We start from the raw sequence: 19,036 nt of genomic DNA on the forward strand, positions 1-19,036 counted from the left end.
CAGGGTTAGAGGTCATGAGATTGTGTGAGTAGCGATACAAGGAACAATACAGAGTGATGAGTTGGGGGTTGGAGGCAGACAGCATGAGTATGTAATGGTCAGGGGCGGCTTTCCCTGGTTCCCCATGTATCTTCTGATCTCACCTTCTGGAAAGCACGTCTTGAAAATTTCATCACGCTATCCCAGAAGACACCAGTGCATGAATGTGGAAGCAGGATGTGCTCAGAGCTGTCAGTCATTCATATAGCCTCCATCCTTTTTGAAGTTTTTGTGAAAGTCAAGGTCCACGTTTTTAATTCCTATTTAGGTCCTGGTATATATGGCACAATCTCCCAGACATGCAAGTAAAAGAAAACAATAATAACTTGTGGGAAATTAAAAAAATTCTTAGATGTTTTAGTCTGAAAGTTCTGTTGCTGGATCGATAGTCTTGACAACAGCAGCACAGTCCAAATGAAAACGATGAAAAACCATCATTAACAAATAATAACTTTTTAAAAGTTGCCACTTTGAAACACCTTACTAGTAAAATTGAAATGGACAGAATAAGCAGTTGCCTAAATTGTGTTGATTTTCCAGATCAACATTCTTCTCTTGGTGGAAAAGAGTGGCATGCAGCCTGTACTCAGAGGTGTTGTTTGTTGCGTGAACGCGCTTTACAAAGCTTTTTCGGCGGCCTACTTTCCCCCCTCCCTGGTGCATAATAGTTCAAATGCGTGGAGAACAAAGCAGCAATTCCAGATGTTAACAAGGTAATTGCGTGGTTCTAAAAACCCATTGACACTTGTCTGGGGCTGGGATTCCTAGGCCTCAAGCCCCCTCAAGATAAATATTGTAGCACATAGAGATATCCAAAAGCAATTTTCTGCCTTATCAACCAGCCCCTGCACAAGGAAGACAGATTGTGTTTGTACTGTATATGCAAAGCAGCCACGCTGTTTGCAGTTAACTAGGCTCAGTATTTAAAATAATATGCTGGTGGTTGTGCTGATTATAGCTCCGAGGGGTAAAATGGCCTGGGGAGGGTGTTGCAGGAAATGAGTACATGACAATAGGATCATCTTTGGCATCGGGATGTTGTGAAGGCCCGACGTTGTCAAGTGGCTGCAGTGGGAATATTTAAACTGCATGTAAATGTCATATTTTACAATGCGATATCATAAAATCATGCGGTAATATCTCTGAGCTCGTGATCAACTGAACTGGGCCTTTGGTCTTGTCTTATATTCCACTATATTGTAAAACCTTTAATATGGCTTACTGTTAAATTGTCTATGACGAGTTTAAAAACAGAGTAAAACAATGTTATAAAGTATGTATTCTTTATTCTATTATAGTATACTATATCATATTATACTGGAGCCTTTTCTTCATTTGTGAATATCTGTCAGCATCAGCATCCTGCGGAGATAATATCCAAATATTTTCTACCTTGTCATTATGTCATTATCTCTATTAAGTTGATCTGATTGGGTATTTTGTACCTGTAGTTGCAGCTGTAGGGTTCAGTTCCTACTGTGTCCTCGAGTATAACTTGACCTTTACCACTTGTAGTGTTTTGAGGCCTATTTGCTGTTTTTGCTATTTTAATCAAATTAAAATAGCATTTAAAATTCATTGGTCTTTAGTACATTTTTATTACTGACTTCTTGGTTCCTGTTTTTCAGGGGCGCTCATTCAATTTCTCAACTTCACGTCGGAGGTCAACCATGACTTTCTCGAAGTGCGCAATGGGCCGCAGCACAGCAGCTCTCTGATTGGCCAGTTTAGTGGAACCCAACTTCCACCCGACCTGCTGAGCACAACGCACGAAATCGTCATTCATTTCTACAGCGATCACTCGCAAAACCAACAGGGCTTTAGACTATTATACAAAGGTGAGGTTTTTTTTACAAGTCAAAGGAAGAAATATGTTGAGTGTGCTGAGTTCTCAAGTGTTGCGGTCTCCGGTAAGATCTGACGCCCTCGCCTCCCCGCGGTCACGTGACAGTTCAGCCGCGGTGGCGAACTGACAGGCCCTTATTCGAAGAGGGTATTCCGGCGTGATTGTCCTGTCTCAAAGGCCTTTAAGAGCAATTCATAATGCGAGGGAGAAGCTGCATACATCATTTCCGCCCTGTCCTTCAATCTGCGGTTTTCCTGGCTTCTGAGGAGGAAACTGGCGCACAATCTTGACTCGCGCTCTGCCGTCCCAGTATTCCCAACCCCTCAGCACCCACACACACATTCTTTTTATTTATTGCCTGTAGTTATGCCTGAGGTGCTGGATTCTGTGGTGCTGATTAGGTGCAAGTTTCTTTAAGCACATGGATGACATACACATGATGTTTACTACATTTATACAGTAATTTTTTTATTGTCCATGCAGTCAGAGATAAATACCTATTCTGACTGTCTATGTTTCGTAATGTGAATGAATGGAATGAATGTGATCCCATGTTTGAAGGCACGGAGGATTGTTCAACCCTGAACGGGCAGTAATCCCCTCGATAATCCCCAGTAATCCCCTTCCGGGGTGGTAGTAGCCTAGTGGGTAACACACTCGCCTATGAACCAGAAGACCCGGGTTCGAATCCCACTTACTACCATTGTGTCCCTGAGCAAGACACTTAACCCTAAGTTGCTCCAGGGAGACTGTCCCTGTAACTACTGATTGTAAATCGCTCTGGATAAGGGCGTCTGATAAATGCTGTAAATGTAAATGTAAATGTAAATGAGAAATGCCCGCCATCCCCATCCGTGCTGGCCGGTTTGTAACGAGGCCAAAACCCCTGACGTGTGTCCCGCTCTCTCGTCTCTCAGCATACGAGTTACAGAACTGCCAAGACCCGCCCAAATTCCCCAACGGGTTCGTCATCGGCGCCGACTACAACGCCGGCCAGTCCGTCACCTTCGAGTGTTTCCCGGGCTACGTCCTGATCGGCCGGCCCGTGCTGACGTGCCAGCACGGCATCAACAGGAAGTGGAACCACGCCTTCCCGCGGTGCGAGGGTGAGTGAGCTTCCTGTCTTTTAATCACGCTCCTTACAAACACGGCCGCTCCGACTGTCTTGAGCAACAATAAAAAGCGACGTTCAGAGGAAGAAAAATGTCTTTAAAGCTGCGAGCGCGGAGACGTTTGCCGCTGGGACCTGTTCTAAATTGCGACCTTCATCATCAGTCTAAGCGCTGTTGTGTGAAAACAGGCGAGTCCCACATCGATTTCCAACCTCCCACCACCAGGCGGTCCGGGCCCGGCGCACACGCCTCATTATCGGCCTCACCCTCCCCACGTTCTCCTCTTCCCTTCCAGCGCCGTGCGGCTACAACGTGACGGCGAGGAACGGCACCGTGTTCTCCCCCGGCTTCCCCAGCCAGTACCCCAACTCGCAGGACTGCGGCTGGCTCATCACCGTGCCGCACGGCCACGGCGTCTACATCAACTTCTCCCAGCTGGAGACCGAGCCCGTCACCGACTACATAGCCGTCTGGTGAGGTTCCTGTCCCGCGCCTGTCGCTCCTTTTCTTTTTTTGAAGCGGATGAGGAAACGAGTGCAGCGATGGACACGCACATCATCGTCCCTCTCTTGTTGTAATATGGCTTATTAATCTTCAAAAGCCATTAAAAGAGCGGAAGAGCCTCAGTCATCGTTTTAGCTGTTTTCATTCAAGCTGCTCTGTAATGTGATGGTTTTATATGAAAGTCAGCACTTTCTTTATATTTTTTTGAGACGTCGGGCGCTATTGCACTTTGTTTAAGTCCTTGTGCTGCTATGCGTGTTTCTCTTTTAGGGACGGCCCTGATCAGAACTTCCCGCAGCTCGGGATTTTCAGTGGAAATACGGCCCTCGAATCGGCCCACAGTTCCTTCAATCAGGTTCTTATCAAGTTTCACAGCGACTTCTCGACGGGTGGGCTGTTCGTCCTCAATTTCCATGGTTAGTTTCTCTTCCAAATGGAAAAAAAAAAGTTCCCACTCGAATGCGATGCATGCTCCTACGCGGGAAGATGCATCTGAAATATAAAACTTATCTGCCGCTTATGATGTGCACTGTGCACAGGCACTTCACAGCTGCATTATTTCAGGATCTACTTGGATTCAGGCTTATGCACAGATTTCCTTGGACAGAATGTACAAGGGATTTGATTCAGTTTCATCTGCTAACTTTTATACATAAGCACAATTATGCACTGTTCTAAGCTGATTAAGCTATTCTGGGGTTTCATGACTATGACATATGATGGCCCAGCGGTTAAAGAAGCGGACCCGTAATCAGAAGGTTGCCGCTTCGAATCCCGACCCACTGAGGTGCCACTGAGCAAAGCACCGTCCCCACACGCTGCTCCCCGGGCGCCTGTCATGGTGCCCACCGCTCACTCAGGGACAAATTTCACTGTGTGCACCGTGTGCTGTGCTGCTGTGTATCACAAGTGACAATCACTTCACTTTCATGATCCCGTTCCGTATCTGCTGATGGCCCGGAGAAAAGGTCGGTTCTTTTTAATATTCAGGATTTCCTCCGTGTGCTGGCAGGTTAGGTGAACAAGTGGCACTAAATTAGCCCTGGAATGACCTGGGGGGGGGGGGGGGGGGGTAATTAACCCCTTAACTATCTGGCAATAGGCACCATGGGAACGAAACACAAATGAAACATTTAATTATTAAAAAATAACATAATCATAGCTGCGTATATGCCTCATAGAATAAAACAAGGATAATTGATATTTTTAAATGTATTAAAAGGATCTGTTATTAATTCATGTTTCTTTTGCAGCTTATCAACTCAAGAAATGCCCCCCACCTCCTACTGTTGAAGACGCAGAGGTCATTTATGAAGATAACGATTATGAAATTGGTATGTGAGCATTGTAGAAACTCTTTATTACGCCGTGTATTGCCTTCCGTTTTGCTTTTTAACCCCAATTCTCCTTTTCTTTTTGGCCCACTGAACACAGGTGACATTGTGAGGTATCAGTGCCTTCCAGGATTCACCTTAGTTGGTAATGATGAGCTCTACTGCAAACTCAACTCCCACCTGCAGTTTGAAGGCCCACCCCCAGCATGTGATGGTGAGCTACCTGGCAGACTGGCAGGCCATTTTCTGTCTCTGATGCAGAATCATTTTTGAATTTGTTCCCGTTTGACAAGGGTTGATGCCTTAATAACATTTGATTTGCTCGTTTGAGGCTTGACGTCCTTTTTCAATCTGTGTTGTTTCTGTCAAATCCCTCAAAGCAGTTCTGACATGTTTTACTCATCCCGGGTTCATTCTGAGAACATTCCTCTCAGGAGATGCTAAAATAGCCCATTTATTTATTTATTTACTAGGGGTGTTCTGTATCGATATTTTATGTGGTGATATTGTTTCGATACAGGGACATCAAATATTGATATTTTTTAATATACATTTAGTCCACTGGGATGCGATGTCAGCAGAGAGGAGAGTCATGTGCAACTACAGCCTCCACTCCTGTAGATGCCGCTGTGAAATCGCAAAACATGACAGATCGTACGCAGCATTTTGTATTTCAGCTCGGTTTTTACATTTTCAGTCAAACTGCAATATGAACAGTATTAAAATATATGGTGATAGATACAAATCATGTCCCGTTTATTGTGGTACGTGTTGAATCGAGAGATCTTTGCCAATACACAGCCCTATTATTTACACTAAGCCCCACGTACCGGGCCTGGGACCGCCATGCGTGCTATGCTGGTTGCCTAACTGGAGTCGGAGCTTTATTGCCACCTGTGGTCCTGAAAAGCGTGATTTTTGCCTGCATTTCATCTCCAGCCCAGTGTCCAGCAAATGAGGAGAGATCCGCTTCGTCCGGCGTGATCCTGAGTCCTGGTTTTCCGAAAAACTACCCCAACTCTCAAACCTGCTCCTGGGTCATCAGAGTGCAGCCGCTGTACACCATCTCCATCTACGTGGAAATGTTCCAGAGTGAAAAACAGTTTGACGAACTTGAGATCTTCGATGGTATTTATTTATTCGTGTGTGTGTGTGTGTGTGTCTGCCTCAGTCACCCTGTGTGTCCTTTGGAGTCTTTCTCTGTGATCAGCTTATAAATATTCAGCGGGGTGTGTGTGTGTGTGTGTGTGTGTTTTTTATGCCAGGACCGTCTGGACAGAGCCCATTGTTGGTGGCTCTTAGTGGGAACCACTCCATGCAGTTGAATTTTACCAGTAAAACCAGCCAGCTGTACCTCAGGTGGTCGACGGATCACGCAACCAGCAAAAAGGGATTCAAAATACGCTACACAGGTTGGTGCCATTGTTGAGTGGGCATCAAAAGCTTCAGTGGAAGGCCTTTTAGGTTTTTATTTTGGCTGAAAAGTCATTTGAGCAAAATATACGTGAATTCCAGAGAATTCCAGTGCATTTACATTTACATTTAGAGCATTTACCAGACGCCCTTATCCAGTGCGACTTACAGTCAGTAGTTACAGGGACAGTCCCCCCCTGGAGACAGGATTCAGGATTAAGTGTCAGGATTAAGGGACACAATGGTAGTAAGTGGGATTTGAACCTGGGACTTCTGGTTCATAGAGGAGTGTGTTAACCCACTAGGCTACTACTAGGCTAGGCCACTACCACCCGTGCAGTTTGAATGACAGTGTCCCTCTTTACTTGAATGACAGTGTCCACCAATGCTTGCTTGGACTGTTTCTTTGATCCCCAAATAGGGATGTAACAGAAGAGTCAATATCTTCAAATATCATTTGTTTATTTTTATTTTATCCACATGTAATTTACAGTACCAATTTAGAAAAAAAAATATGTAAATAAATAGGCAAATTGTCTTTATTGATATTTAGTCTCATAATAGGAATCACCACTAGATGGAGCTGGCCAACTGAATGAATTGTCAGAGAGATCAAAGTTACTTAATAGGTGTGTTTCATGATTCGATTTGATTATGATTCTAAGAGTAACGTGGAAAGAAATGATGAATATGAAAATGAAGGCTTGAGTCTGTATTAGTGCAGATGAGATCCTGAATGACTGCTAATGACATCATTATTCTGCATTTTTTCTATCAAAATGGACGCACACATTAACTTATCAACTTTTTCACAAGCTGGTGTGGTGCAGCCATCTAAAATCGCATGCTGCTTAAACTATGTCATTAAGTGATATGGATTTGAGAAATATCTTCTCAGATGGTGTTATGCATGGAAAGTTTATCTTAAACTCCTTATTTTAAATGAGACCTTAATTAAGATCAGACTTCATTAGTTGAAGACCAGTGCAATAAAGCGAGAGAAACTTATCTATTTTAAATGCCATCGAAATTAGAACAAAAGGCTGATCAGATGTTTTATATCATGATTCTTTATAATCAATTAGATTTTTCATTGATTCCAACACAGTTAAGTAAAAATGCCCGCAGCTGGAGATAACTGTGAAATAAATGCACATACACTCTTCCTTGCTGTCCTGCTGGAGTGCATTTCTACACATTTTGTGTCCGGTGTAGGAGTCCCTTTTTTTTTCTATTATCCCTCATTAGGCTGGGACCAGACACATATACCCCCGGGGAACCAATCACATGTCCCCCATAATGGAGGTCAGAGATCACGTAATGAATTTTGCTGAATAACTGCCATGTCCAGTGCCTCAAATAGGCATTTCTTCTCCGAGAGCAAAGCTGATATACGGCCCAGAAAGGCCGGTGGCAGTGATTACTTTCCATCTCTCTTCACCCCTCGCCTCCTCGCCGCGCCGTGTCACATTCCTCCATTCTGTTCATTCCACTTGACGCCTGTGCCAGTCCGGCCGCCGTGCTGGCTGTTATTCCCCTTCGCCGCCTTTACGGACCCTCTCTCACCAGCGAAGGAATCATCGCCGCTGCGCCGGGAGCCGAGCCGGCTCCATTCATCTCCAGTTTCAGCGTCTTATAATGGCTGCTGTGCTATTAGGCTGCTTGCAAGTCTTTAAATATTGAAAGATGCAGGGCACCTGCGTTTTTATCTGTGTACGGCTGCTTGGGGAGCGCTTCGGTGTCCCGTCCAGGGACTTGTCTTCGTTTAAACTGCCCGTGGGGCCCTCGACATTGCAAATTAGGATGCGTCTCGGCCGGCTTTTAACATACGGCTTAATTGCCGCCGCCCAGGATGGGTCTTGTGCTTTTAATTCGACCTGTCTGGGGCCACTAGTGAATAGCTCTCCATCCCTTTTAAGCCGCCTACTGCAGCATCAACCACGTCCCCAGGAACGGCGGCGTCCGCAACAGGACGCGGGAGCGTCCGGGCAGCAGGCTGCAGTACCACTGCAACCCGGGCTTCCGGCTGGTGGGCCAGAGGAACGCGACGTGTCGACTCCACCCCAACGGACTTTACCAGTGGGACTCTCCTGTGCCGCTCTGTCAAGGTAACGCAACTCTTGAGGGTTTTTCAAGCGTCACAATGACCCCTCTCAGTCAAGATCATCACGTCTGTCATTTTTCGATGCCAATAATGTAGGGAGGGATGGCTTACAGTGACCCCTTATAGACCCCCGACCACATTACTCACGGGTCGAAATCATTTTCTGAGCACCCTGGCCCATTAACATTGTGCCCCCCACATCCAGAGATTATTTTTCACCCAGACCCGCGCCGCAGTTCCATCTTTTTCCGTTCATTAGTGCGACGGCAGGCTGCAGAGCTCCAGCCAGCAGGAAATAGACGTTCTGCAGGGGTGCTTTCGGAGCTGTGGCCTCAGCGCACTTGCTGTATTTTTGTCTGCTTGTGCGATATAATTAACTCATCAGAGATAAGAGAGGAAAGTACGTTTCACGGGGAAAACGCTGCTGGAGAAACGGCTTAAGAAGAAAAGGCTGTGATGCAGCGTTCACAAGCCCAATACTACAAAAGGTACTACAGAGTAAGGCCTCCTGCTGAACTTTTCAGGAATACTGGTGTCACCCATAGAACTGGAAAACAATCCATTCAGATTCAAATGTAATTAAATAAAAAACATACCATTTACATTTATGGCATTTTACCAGACGCCCTTATCCAGAGCGACTTACAATCAGTAGTTACAGGGACAGTCCCCCCCTGGAGACACTCAGGGTTAAGTGTCTTGCTCAGGGACACAGTGGTAGTAAGTGGGATTTGAACCTGGGTCTTCTGGTTCATAGGCGAGTGGGTTACCCACTAGGCTACTAGCAACCTGGCACCTCTGGTACCACCAACCGGAGGAACCTGAACTATATACACCTCTCAGGCCAACTGATGTAAGTTGGTTGGGGTACATACATTCGGAATTCGAAAGTCAAGTATTCTCCATAAGCACCTTGAGCTGTTCCAACCTGCCACCGCCAGAGTTGGTGGTGGATCGGGACTTTTTTTGGTCTTTTCCCGCCTCGTTGCGCCGAGCCGTTCTTCCGTACAGCAGGAGCCGGAGTGGCTCCGGCTCGGTCGCATTTATAATGAGAAACAGTCAGAGCGTCTCCTAATTAAGGCCAATCATTTTTCCAAATGGCGGGAGCGATCCATGTGGCCTGTCCTGAGGTCAGCGAGGATGCGGTGGCTGCTTTTTAATCACTGTCTTCAGCGCCGGGGTTGCGATCTAGTTTGACAAGAAAGAAATTTAATTGGTCCCATTGCTTGGGTTCTAACAGACCAAACATCTGTTTTCTTTTGAAGCATTTAATCACAGTAACCTACCAAACTCACGCTTTTGCTCATCTCGGCGACGTTTGTCTTTAAAAGCTACCAAGGCCTCATTAAAATGTTTGTTTTCAATTATTTCCCGCCCATTTGGCAGCGATATCCTGCGGAATCCCAGAATCCCCCGGCAACGGCTCCTTCCATGGGTTCCAGTACACGGTGGGCAGCAAAGTTCACTACCAGTGTGACGACGGCTACCGGATGGAGAGCGGCCGCTCCCTCTCTGCCGTCTGTCTGGAGGACGGCTCGTGGAGCAACGCCGCGCACCCCGCCCTCTGTTTACGTGAGAAACCCGGGCGCTCTGTTTCTATGCCAACGGCGTGTTAGAACCTCCTGCCTCACTGAGCCACCACAGTCGGTGCATTTCTCATTCAGCTCCCCCTGTGAGAATAATGTAGGGCAGGTAATTGGCAAAATGAGAACAATAATGGTTTGGTTTCTGTGGCTCGGCACTCTGGGCCTGCAAGTTCAAACCTACAAAAACACACCCACAGCTCCGTACCTGTGGGTAGGCATGCTAGTGGTAGGATTACAAGTGATGACTGAAAAAAAGACTTATAGGATCGATTCAGTTCTATTTATGTAGTCAATCATGATATTAATTGTACTTTATATTAGTCACTTCTTTTAAAATGTAAATATACTAGACCTGTATCTTTTTATTTTACTTATGTCTGTCTATCTGTCTATCTATCTATCTATCTATCTATCTATCTATCTATCTATCTATCTATATCTATATCTATCTATCTATCTATCCTATATCTATATCTATCTATCCTATATCTATATCTATCTATCTATCCTATATCTATATCTATCTATCTATCCTATATCTATATCTATCTATCTATCTATCCTATATCTATCTATATCTATCTATCCTACATCTATCTATATCTATCTATCTATATATCTAGGGCCATATTCTCCTGCTAAATAAGGATTGCACTAGCTTGCCGACTAGAACGTTTGATCTAAACGGCCAATAATCTACATATTTGGTTTGGTAGTGGACGCGGTCTTGGGATATTTTAGCAGGGATCACCCTTTGTCACCCTTGTTTTTCAAGGGAAATACGGACACTGAGATACTGCTGCCAATGTGACGCATGGATGAGATTTCAAATCGTCCAAATTTAATCGTCACTCTTCTGTGTTTTTCCGAATGGGCAGTTAGTTCCGGAATAACCCCTGGATGCATGTGTTTCTTTTCCCCTCACAGCGATTCAGTGCCCAAATATCGAGGGCGTGCTCTCGGAGCACATGGCGTGGCGCCTGATCTCCGGGTCACTGAATGAATACGGCGCACAGATAATGCTGAGCTGCACTCCCGGCTTCTCTTTGGGGGGCAGGCGAATTATCAAGTGCTTGGCTAATGCCACCTGGGGTGGCTTCGAGGACAGCTCCACCTGCAAGAGTAAGGCTCGCGTGCATACAGGGTGGCATTTGGATAATTAAAAAAAAGAGGGGATTTAATCGCTAGCAAAGCATAATCTATTGAAACGGAGCACGTAATTCTTACCATTCGAAGTACCCTGGCGGTATTAACCACTGAAGGCCATTTGTGATCTGGTCGGGACTCTCCTTCTCATGTTAATACTTGCGGAAATCCTTCCACTCTCAGCCTTACATCCTGTGTACTTTCCATTCTTATCCGGGCATAATCCCCGGGATTTGGTGTGCGGTCACAAGAAGGCATCCGCCACTCAATTTGTTGTGATCACGCTCCTGTTTGCTCCACAAAGGCATGCTGGGTAAACAGTATTGCAGTGATTAAGCAGTCAGTGAAATGTGCTTTTGGGATAATTAGGGGTCAAAAGTGAATGCAAATATTTGAATCAGGGAAGACTTCGTTTTTAATATGTTTGCCCAGTGTAGTTAAGAAATAAATTTGCCTCTTCTTATTCATCTACCAGAATATGAGAAAGGAATATTATTGATATTGTTGCTGTTCTTATAGTATCAGTATGACTAGTATTCAATTCATCATGAATTCGTTCTATTTATTTGTATCGTATATTTTCAGTTATCTCCTGTGGAGAGCTCCCCTCACCTCCGAATGGCAAGAAGATGGGAACCCTGGCAAGCTTTGGTGCGACAGCCATCTTCACGTGTAATACTGGATACACATTAGTAGGATCGCATGTGCGAGAGTGCCAGGCCAATGGGCTTTGGAGCGGCGTGGACACAAAATGTCTGGGTGAGGGACCTCTGTATTATTCACCGTGGTTTGAAAAATATTGCATAATTTTCCTTATCCTGCTCTTCCTAATACCTTCATACAACATGAGCCCAGTGATGTATGTTGAGATGAAAGAATTCTATAAATCCTTGTGAGGTGAACAAAAATGTCAAGTTGACCTTTGGCTACGAATTCATTTTGCTCAGAATGCACAATTTCACCCTGGACAGCTACAGATGTTATTTATATTTCATATTCTTGCATGAACCCTTCATGATTATTGGAATTTAGACTCATTAAAACATTTTTTTTAACTTTGTTTGTTTCCTTATTACACAGTTGGCCACTGTGACTCTCCAGACCCAATAGTCAATGGTCACATAAGCGGCGATGGCTCCAGCTACCGCGACACCGTTGTCTATCAGTGCAACGTGGGATTCCGTCTTATCGGCACGTCTGTTCGGATATGTCAGCAAGACCACAGATGGTCTGGACAAGCCCCAGTCTGTGTCCGTAAGTGTTCCGTCATCTCCAAATCGTACTGCTTATTGTTTTAAATAATTTCCGTTTTCCTGCTTGCGAATCCAAAATGCATCGAGCTGTCTTCATTTCCTTACAGCCATTACCTGCGGCCACCCCGGAAACCCGGCAAACGGCCGAACAAAGGGCAACGAATTCAACCTGAATGATGTGGTGAACTTCACATGCAGCAATGGGTACGTGCTGCACGGCTCGTCCAGGGCGCAGTGCCGGGTGACTGGACAGTGGAGCAGCCCCCTTCCAGTATGCAGGGGTGAGACATCAAATATTCATGCACTAATTCATTTTATTCTTCTTATTAGATGTCAAGTTTGCTCTCAGTAGCTCATGCTCAGTGCATAGACAGTTATGCTTGTGTAGGTATGTAAAACTGGACACCGGGCCAGAATGGAAGCAGCGTACCTGCTGAGCTGACGCAACAAGGCTATTCCCCCATGCGTCAGAAGGTCGTTGTCACTGTTCCAGGAGGCAGGGCTCAAGCCTCCTGTAATGCAGATGAATGCGGCTTCTTTCTTCGGTCAGGGGGCTCCGGTGCCGCTGAGGACGCACTGGTTCTCTGCCCGACATGAGCAGCCAGTAATCCCGGCTGTATTACACACAGCTACTCATCACCTTGCGGTTCCTTTCAATAGCCTAATATATGAATAGAATATTCGGCTGATAAATCATGAACTGGATCGGAATGTGCTTGGAATACGATATGACAAATTGCATCTTGCAGCATGCATTTCTGTCACAGTTTTGAATGTGCAGTTCACCGAGATCATTGGAAGGGGTCATGCAAACTCATACCTGATACAAATCTGGCACCGTTCGCCTTTTTGGGAGGGGCACATTCACATTAAAGGTATTCTTGTACTGGCCTAACAATTTACAAGTAATGGAGCCCATTAAAGGACAGGACATGCCAATAGCAGGTGCCAATGATCAATTTTTCTTCCTCTCCCTGGAGGCTTAATTGGATGCCAAGGCATTGGCAGCTGTCACTGAGGCAAAGCAATCTGTTTTGTTCCCCTGGACACAACTTCAACTTCACTATTTTATTTCATTTTTTTCCTGTTCCGACTGAAGGGCAACCACTAAAAAACACTGCTCCACCAGCCCTGCGTGGCAAACGCTGCAACTTCCTCGTTACTGTACCTTGGCTCTGCAGTTTGAAATGCAGGGTTGGAGGAAATAAAGGGTTGGGTAAAAATAAAATCCAGGGTGAGGAAATGTCGACTTGTTGTTAGGGCTGGAAAAGTAACATGATGTGGAAATGTATTGTGATGGCTCTTCTGGTGAGGCATTGTTCATACCTGTGACGACATACGGAATTTTATAGTGTATTTTATAGCACTTTTTTATTTCTTCAGTTTCTTGTAAATTATGATTATTGCTGGGATTCATTTATACATTTTTAACATATTCAAATAAATGAATGTACTGTGGCCCTGAAGGTTCAACACAAATGCAAATGCCACAATGGAAGAAACAAATATTGTATATGGAACCTAATATATCCCTGACATGAACACATCACAGTTAATAACATTGCTCATTATGACTTCATTTTTTAGTAAATTTTCCCCGGGCGCCTGTCATGGCTGCCCACTGCTCACCAAGGGTGATGGGTTAAATACAGAGGACACGTTTGACCGTGTCACCGTATGCTGTGCTGCAGTGTATCACAATGACCATCGCTTCACTTTCACTTTTTGGCTTTCGCATTTTTGTTGACCCTTCTAGGACACCGTATGAATGCAATTAACGCAGCTAGGCAGGATGTGAAATATATCCCTACATAAAGACGGAGGTGGAAAGTGCAGGAGAATAAGTGCCAATTCGGGTTATTTTTATATGGAGACACACAACTGCTGAGGTGGCTTCTGGTGCATTAATGCACATGCATTAATGCAAATGCCACATCATCTGAATTAGTCCTTAGGTGGAAATAATTAAAAAATTGCCCTTATATAAAAAAAAAATTTGAACTGTATTTTATTTCTGTATTATATTTGAGTGTCAGAGTCTGCAGGGTGTTTTATAAAAAAATGACTAGATCATCTACACGTCAATCCCCATCTGAACCTCTTTACCGCACTTGTCCCTGTCATAGTTTTAAATATGCATTATACCAAGTTTCATTCTCAACAAATTAGGTTTGATTAATGAGAACATATAACAGTGTAGTTTTGATGACCAGTCCGTAGTTATTGAGCATTTGACAGGTATAAAGGATAAATTCCACCAGCTAATACCTTAATGGAGTTTGGGTGCTATATCTGTTAATTATGCAAGAAAAAAGTGTCCTTAAGCTACACGATATTGAAACTGATGACAACATAAATGTTCAGCATCACAAAACATAAACGTGCTCGAGAAAATACGCTTTCGGAAGCGTGAGTTTAAATATGTATTCCAGCCAGTTTTGGCGGCAGGTTATTCTGACGCACGTCTCCAGAACCCTCGCGGCTTGATTGGAATTACTCCGAGGGTTCGGGAGCAATCTCGCCACTCAACCTCCCCCATCGATTTCCTTTCTCTCTTCACTCTCGGTTTCCCTGCCAGCCATTAAGCATCTGCCGGGTTTTATCTTGCAGTGGTAAACTGCTCTGATCCGGGCTTTGTGGAGAACGCCATTCGTCACTCGCAGCAGCGCTACCCCGAGAGCTTCAACTACAGGAACAGCGTGATGTATCACTGCAAGAGGGGCTTCTATCTGTTCGGCTCATCAGTTCTCACCTGCCAGTCAAATGGCTTCTGGGACCGATCGCTTCCTAAGTGCCTTTGTGAGTAATGTGCCGGTATTGTCTCGCCTCTATTACAAATAGAATTTAAAACGAATAAAATAAAGACAGCTATGCCGCAGATGATGAAAGTAAAGGCGGAGGTGTGTTTGGGTGTTTTGTGGGGGTGAGGGTAAGAAGAAGATGAAGCTGAGAACGGCCGGGTGAGAGCGAGAAAAAGAAAATTAGATTTCATTCTCCCTCCGATGGCCAGAGACAAGGACATCAGACAGAAATCTGTTACAGTGCGTACAGTTATTGTATTTTGATTTTTTTCTGTCTCGCCCTCCAGCCATTTCCTGCGGCGACCCCGGCACCCCGCCACACGCCGTCATGTTCGGGAAGAAGTTCACCAGCGGCGCCGTGGTCCATTACTCCTGCGGCCAGGGCAGGGCGCTGATCGGGAACAGTAGCCGCTACTGTCAGGAGGACGGCCGGTGGAGCGGGTCGCCGCCCTACTGCTCGGGTACGTTCGCCAGCGGGCGACCTGCCAACAAACCACAGTCTCTCTCTCTCTCTCTCTCTCTCTCTCTCTCTCTCCAGGAGAATAAAAAACAAGTAAAAACAAGAAAAAAAAGATATTTACTCAATTACTCAATTACTGCTGTTTTTTTTTACTGTGATCGCAGGCGGCAGCGCCGGGGTCTGCGGTGACCCCGGCGTCCCGCCCCACGCCACCAGGCTGGGCGAGGAGTTCAAGCTGAAGAGCCTGCTGAGGTACAGCTGCGAGGCCGGCTACGCGCTGGTGGGCTCCGCCGAGCGGACCTGTCTCCAGAACGGCTCCTGGGGCGGCGTCCAGCCTGTCTGCGAAGGTGACGGTCCAGGGGGGACCTTTAATCAGGGATTTCCAGCTCAGCACATTTCTTGCACATTGAACAATCAATTCGAAATTTTCTTGAACCTTGTTTTATCACCGACGTTCTGTTTGTTCTGCTTAATTATTTAGGGCTTTATTAGTGGATATATATTCTTTTCCATTTTACTGCTAGCTGAGTACTGTATGCATATAGAGTGCTTACAAGAGATCAATGGAATGCATTATTTAGAGGGCATTCATTATTAAGGAGGTGACTTAGCAGCTTCTTTAAAGGAGTTGGACGTTTCCCTGCTATAAAAAACGTAATATTTAGAAAGGAAAATAGGAATAATAAAAAATAATGCTGTGGAAGTACAGAGTTGATAGAATGAGGAAGCTGTTTTCCTTATTTCATTGTTCCCATCACCTAGAGGAACTTTGGAGGTGTTTAAAAGGCTCCCAGACTCCCCGTTTCCTCAATCTGGATGATATTAGAGCTGCTCCCGCCAATGCATTACATACGCGAACAGTGCAAGTGTTGTTTCAACCCAACTTCACTAATTAAACTACTTTAATAAAAATTGACAAGCAGTTATTCACCACAATATAAAATTCCAAAATATTCACCTGGTCAACGCTGACATCACAAGGCTGTCCCCCTTTTTGTTGTAGTGGGTGGTTGTGGCCTAGTGCATGAGACAACACATACCCGCAAAGTCCCAGGTTCAAATCCCACTTACTACCGTTGTGTCCCTGAGCAAGACACTTAACCCTGAGTGTCCCTGAGGGACTGTCCCTCTAACTATTGATTGTAAGGCACTCTGGATAAGGACCATAAATGTAAATGTAAACCACGTCTGCTACCGAATGAAACATGTTGATAGATTGTCAGAACTTTACAGTTACATTCACATTTACGGCATTTGGCTGATTTATAAATCAGGATTTGTGAGCTCCAGCTTTATATGTGAATTGTGTGAATTCTGAGAGAATTTACATGCTCGCTCCACGTTGGTTCTCCGGTTTCAACTAAAATTACTCTTGAGTTGTCTGTAGTGTGGGATGGGCCGTGACCCAAAGAGCCACAACCCCACAAAACTACTAAGAAACTTCCCCATCCAGAGTTCTAGATGCAATTTGAAGCATATAAGACCACGTCACCTAAACTGAATATATCTCAAAGCCGCCATTTTTTTTTTTTTGGAGAAAACCCAGAACAGTCAGTCCTTCATATGGGAAGTCTAACGAAGAAGCAACGTCCTCCACAGAGAGAGACGCCAGAAGCTGTGCACGGGAGTACAGTAGCACACGCACGTCATAAATCCGACTTTCATGGGAGAGTGACGAGGCTTTGTGGGAAAAGGCTCACATCTTGATCGTGTCAAGCCTAAAGGCACATGAGAGATGTTTCCATCTTCTGAACACAGAATTTCCGTGATGCCAAAAGCACTTACAACAAACAATTATTCTTATTTAGATTAATCTTTCTGAGTTCAGAGCGATTGTTATGTTGCAATTATGGTTATGGTTATGTGAGGACGAGAAAAGAAATCATTTAAATATGTTCCCGTATTGCAATGAGTTTGGTCCCAGATAATGAAATATTTCTTAATATAATTGAAAAGAAAAAAAAAAAAGAATTCTCAGCGGGAGGCGTAACAAGGAGCGATCCCCGGCACCGCGTTTATTTATGCAGTTGTGTAAAATTATGATTACATCCACCCCTGCTGATTTTCTCCCGTTGCATTGCAGTGCTGTGGCAAATTATGAAGCCGGTTATGCAATTCTGACTCCAAATTGGCTTTCGAAGCTGACGTCTACCATAGGTCCCATTTTACTCGTTTGCTTAGCTTCCTCCCAGTTGTTGCTTCACCATCATCCCAAGTTATGAAAGTTGGTGGATGGTTTTCATTAGACGTGGTGATTAAGATGCATGCTTTATTTGGTTTAGTGCTACAGCAGCTCCTCCATATGCATGCACAGGGAACCTTTAATCCACCCAGGCAGGGACAATGCACGCTAGGCGCAGTAAACTGAGCCTGAGCCTGTGTTTTGGTTATTTAACATATCTGTCGGCGCGTGTTCCTCCAGCCGTGTCCTGCGGAAATCCAGGAACGCCGGCTTACGCGAGGATCATCTTCAGCGACGGGATGCTGTTCTCCAGCTCGGTGACGTACGCCTGCTGGGAGGGGTACAAGACCTCCGGCCTCATCACCCGCCACTGCACCACCAACGGCACCTGGACCGGCTCCTCCCCGGACTGCACAGGTAGAGGCGGGGACCCGGGACGGGGTCGTGTCCCCCCCCCCCCGGTTATCGGCCGGAGCTGACGGGAAGCTGTTAACCTCTCTTGCAGTCATCAGCTGCGGGGACCCGGGGACCGTCGCCAACGGGATTTACACGGGCAACGAGTTCACGTTCAACAAGAGCGTCCAGTTTCACTGTAATCCGGGTTACGTCATGGAACCCGCCGGGTCCTCCTCCCTGCTGTGCACCAAGGATGGAACCTGGAATCAGACGAAGCCCAGCTGCAAAGGTGACGGCTTCACTCCTTCCACTCATTTAATGATGATGCAATAGCTACAGTACGAAAAAATACATTTCTTTTATTTATTCACCAAAAAGCACCAAGAGATCAAAAGGTTGTGGGGGGTTTTGATCCCATTTTTTTTTGCACTTCGACCCTGATTATTCAGACTGAAGGGATGGTACCCATGACAATGTGCAAGATCGGGCGCAGGGCCGCGTTCTCGTTAATAATTAAGCGAAATAATAATTAAGCGAAATAATTAAGGAAGGAAATCCCTGCTCATATTACCATCTCTAACATATTGTCCAAAATTCATGGAAGTTTATTTGTCTTGTTTTTGTGTATTCTGTAATGAAGTGATCGTGTGCGGTCAGCCCCCATTCATTCGCTTCGGGAAAGTGGAGGGATCGGACGTCCGGTGGGGCGCCAGCGTCACCTACAGCTGCCTCGCTGGCTACCAGCTCTCGTCCCCTGGAATCGCCACGTGCGAGGGCAACGGGACGTGGCGTGGCGAGATCCCGCAGTGCCTGCGTAAGTCCCGCCCACAGCGCCCATCCAGCCTTTAGAAGGTACCACC

General features: G+C 45.5%; 1 protein-coding gene across 2 annotated transcripts in view; it reads left to right on the forward strand.

The window, feature by feature from the left end:
- csmd1a (CUB and Sushi multiple domains 1a) overlaps positions 1–19,036 on the forward strand; it is a 237,581-nt gene that overhangs the window by 209,302 nt on the left and 9,243 nt on the right. For both annotated transcript variants that reach the window (XM_028987988.1, XM_028987989.1), the window contains 20 exons: positions 1,668–1,877; positions 2,803–2,991; positions 3,293–3,470; positions 3,772–3,917; positions 4,755–4,835; positions 4,936–5,049; positions 5,775–5,963; positions 6,101–6,247; positions 8,168–8,356; positions 9,739–9,924; positions 10,866–11,060; positions 11,670–11,843; positions 12,165–12,338; positions 12,445–12,618; positions 14,948–15,136; positions 15,426–15,599; positions 15,763–15,945; positions 18,021–18,197; positions 18,286–18,465; positions 18,817–18,990. In XM_028987988.1, the coding sequence (XP_028843821.1) occupies positions 1,668–1,877; positions 2,803–2,991; positions 3,293–3,470; positions 3,772–3,917; positions 4,755–4,835; positions 4,936–5,049; positions 5,775–5,963; positions 6,101–6,247; positions 8,168–8,356; positions 9,739–9,924; positions 10,866–11,060; positions 11,670–11,843; positions 12,165–12,338; positions 12,445–12,618; positions 14,948–15,136; positions 15,426–15,599; positions 15,763–15,945; positions 18,021–18,197; positions 18,286–18,465; positions 18,817–18,990 (3,423 nt within the window). The remainder of the gene's footprint in view (positions 1–1,667; positions 1,878–2,802; positions 2,992–3,292; positions 3,471–3,771; positions 3,918–4,754; positions 4,836–4,935; positions 5,050–5,774; positions 5,964–6,100; positions 6,248–8,167; positions 8,357–9,738; positions 9,925–10,865; positions 11,061–11,669; positions 11,844–12,164; positions 12,339–12,444; positions 12,619–14,947; positions 15,137–15,425; positions 15,600–15,762; positions 15,946–18,020; positions 18,198–18,285; positions 18,466–18,816; positions 18,991–19,036) is intronic.

This window comes from Denticeps clupeoides, chromosome 8, assembly GCF_900700375.1.
Source record: "Denticeps clupeoides chromosome 8, fDenClu1.1, whole genome shotgun sequence".
Taxonomy (NCBI): domain Eukaryota; kingdom Metazoa; phylum Chordata; class Actinopteri; order Clupeiformes; family Denticipitidae; genus Denticeps; species Denticeps clupeoides.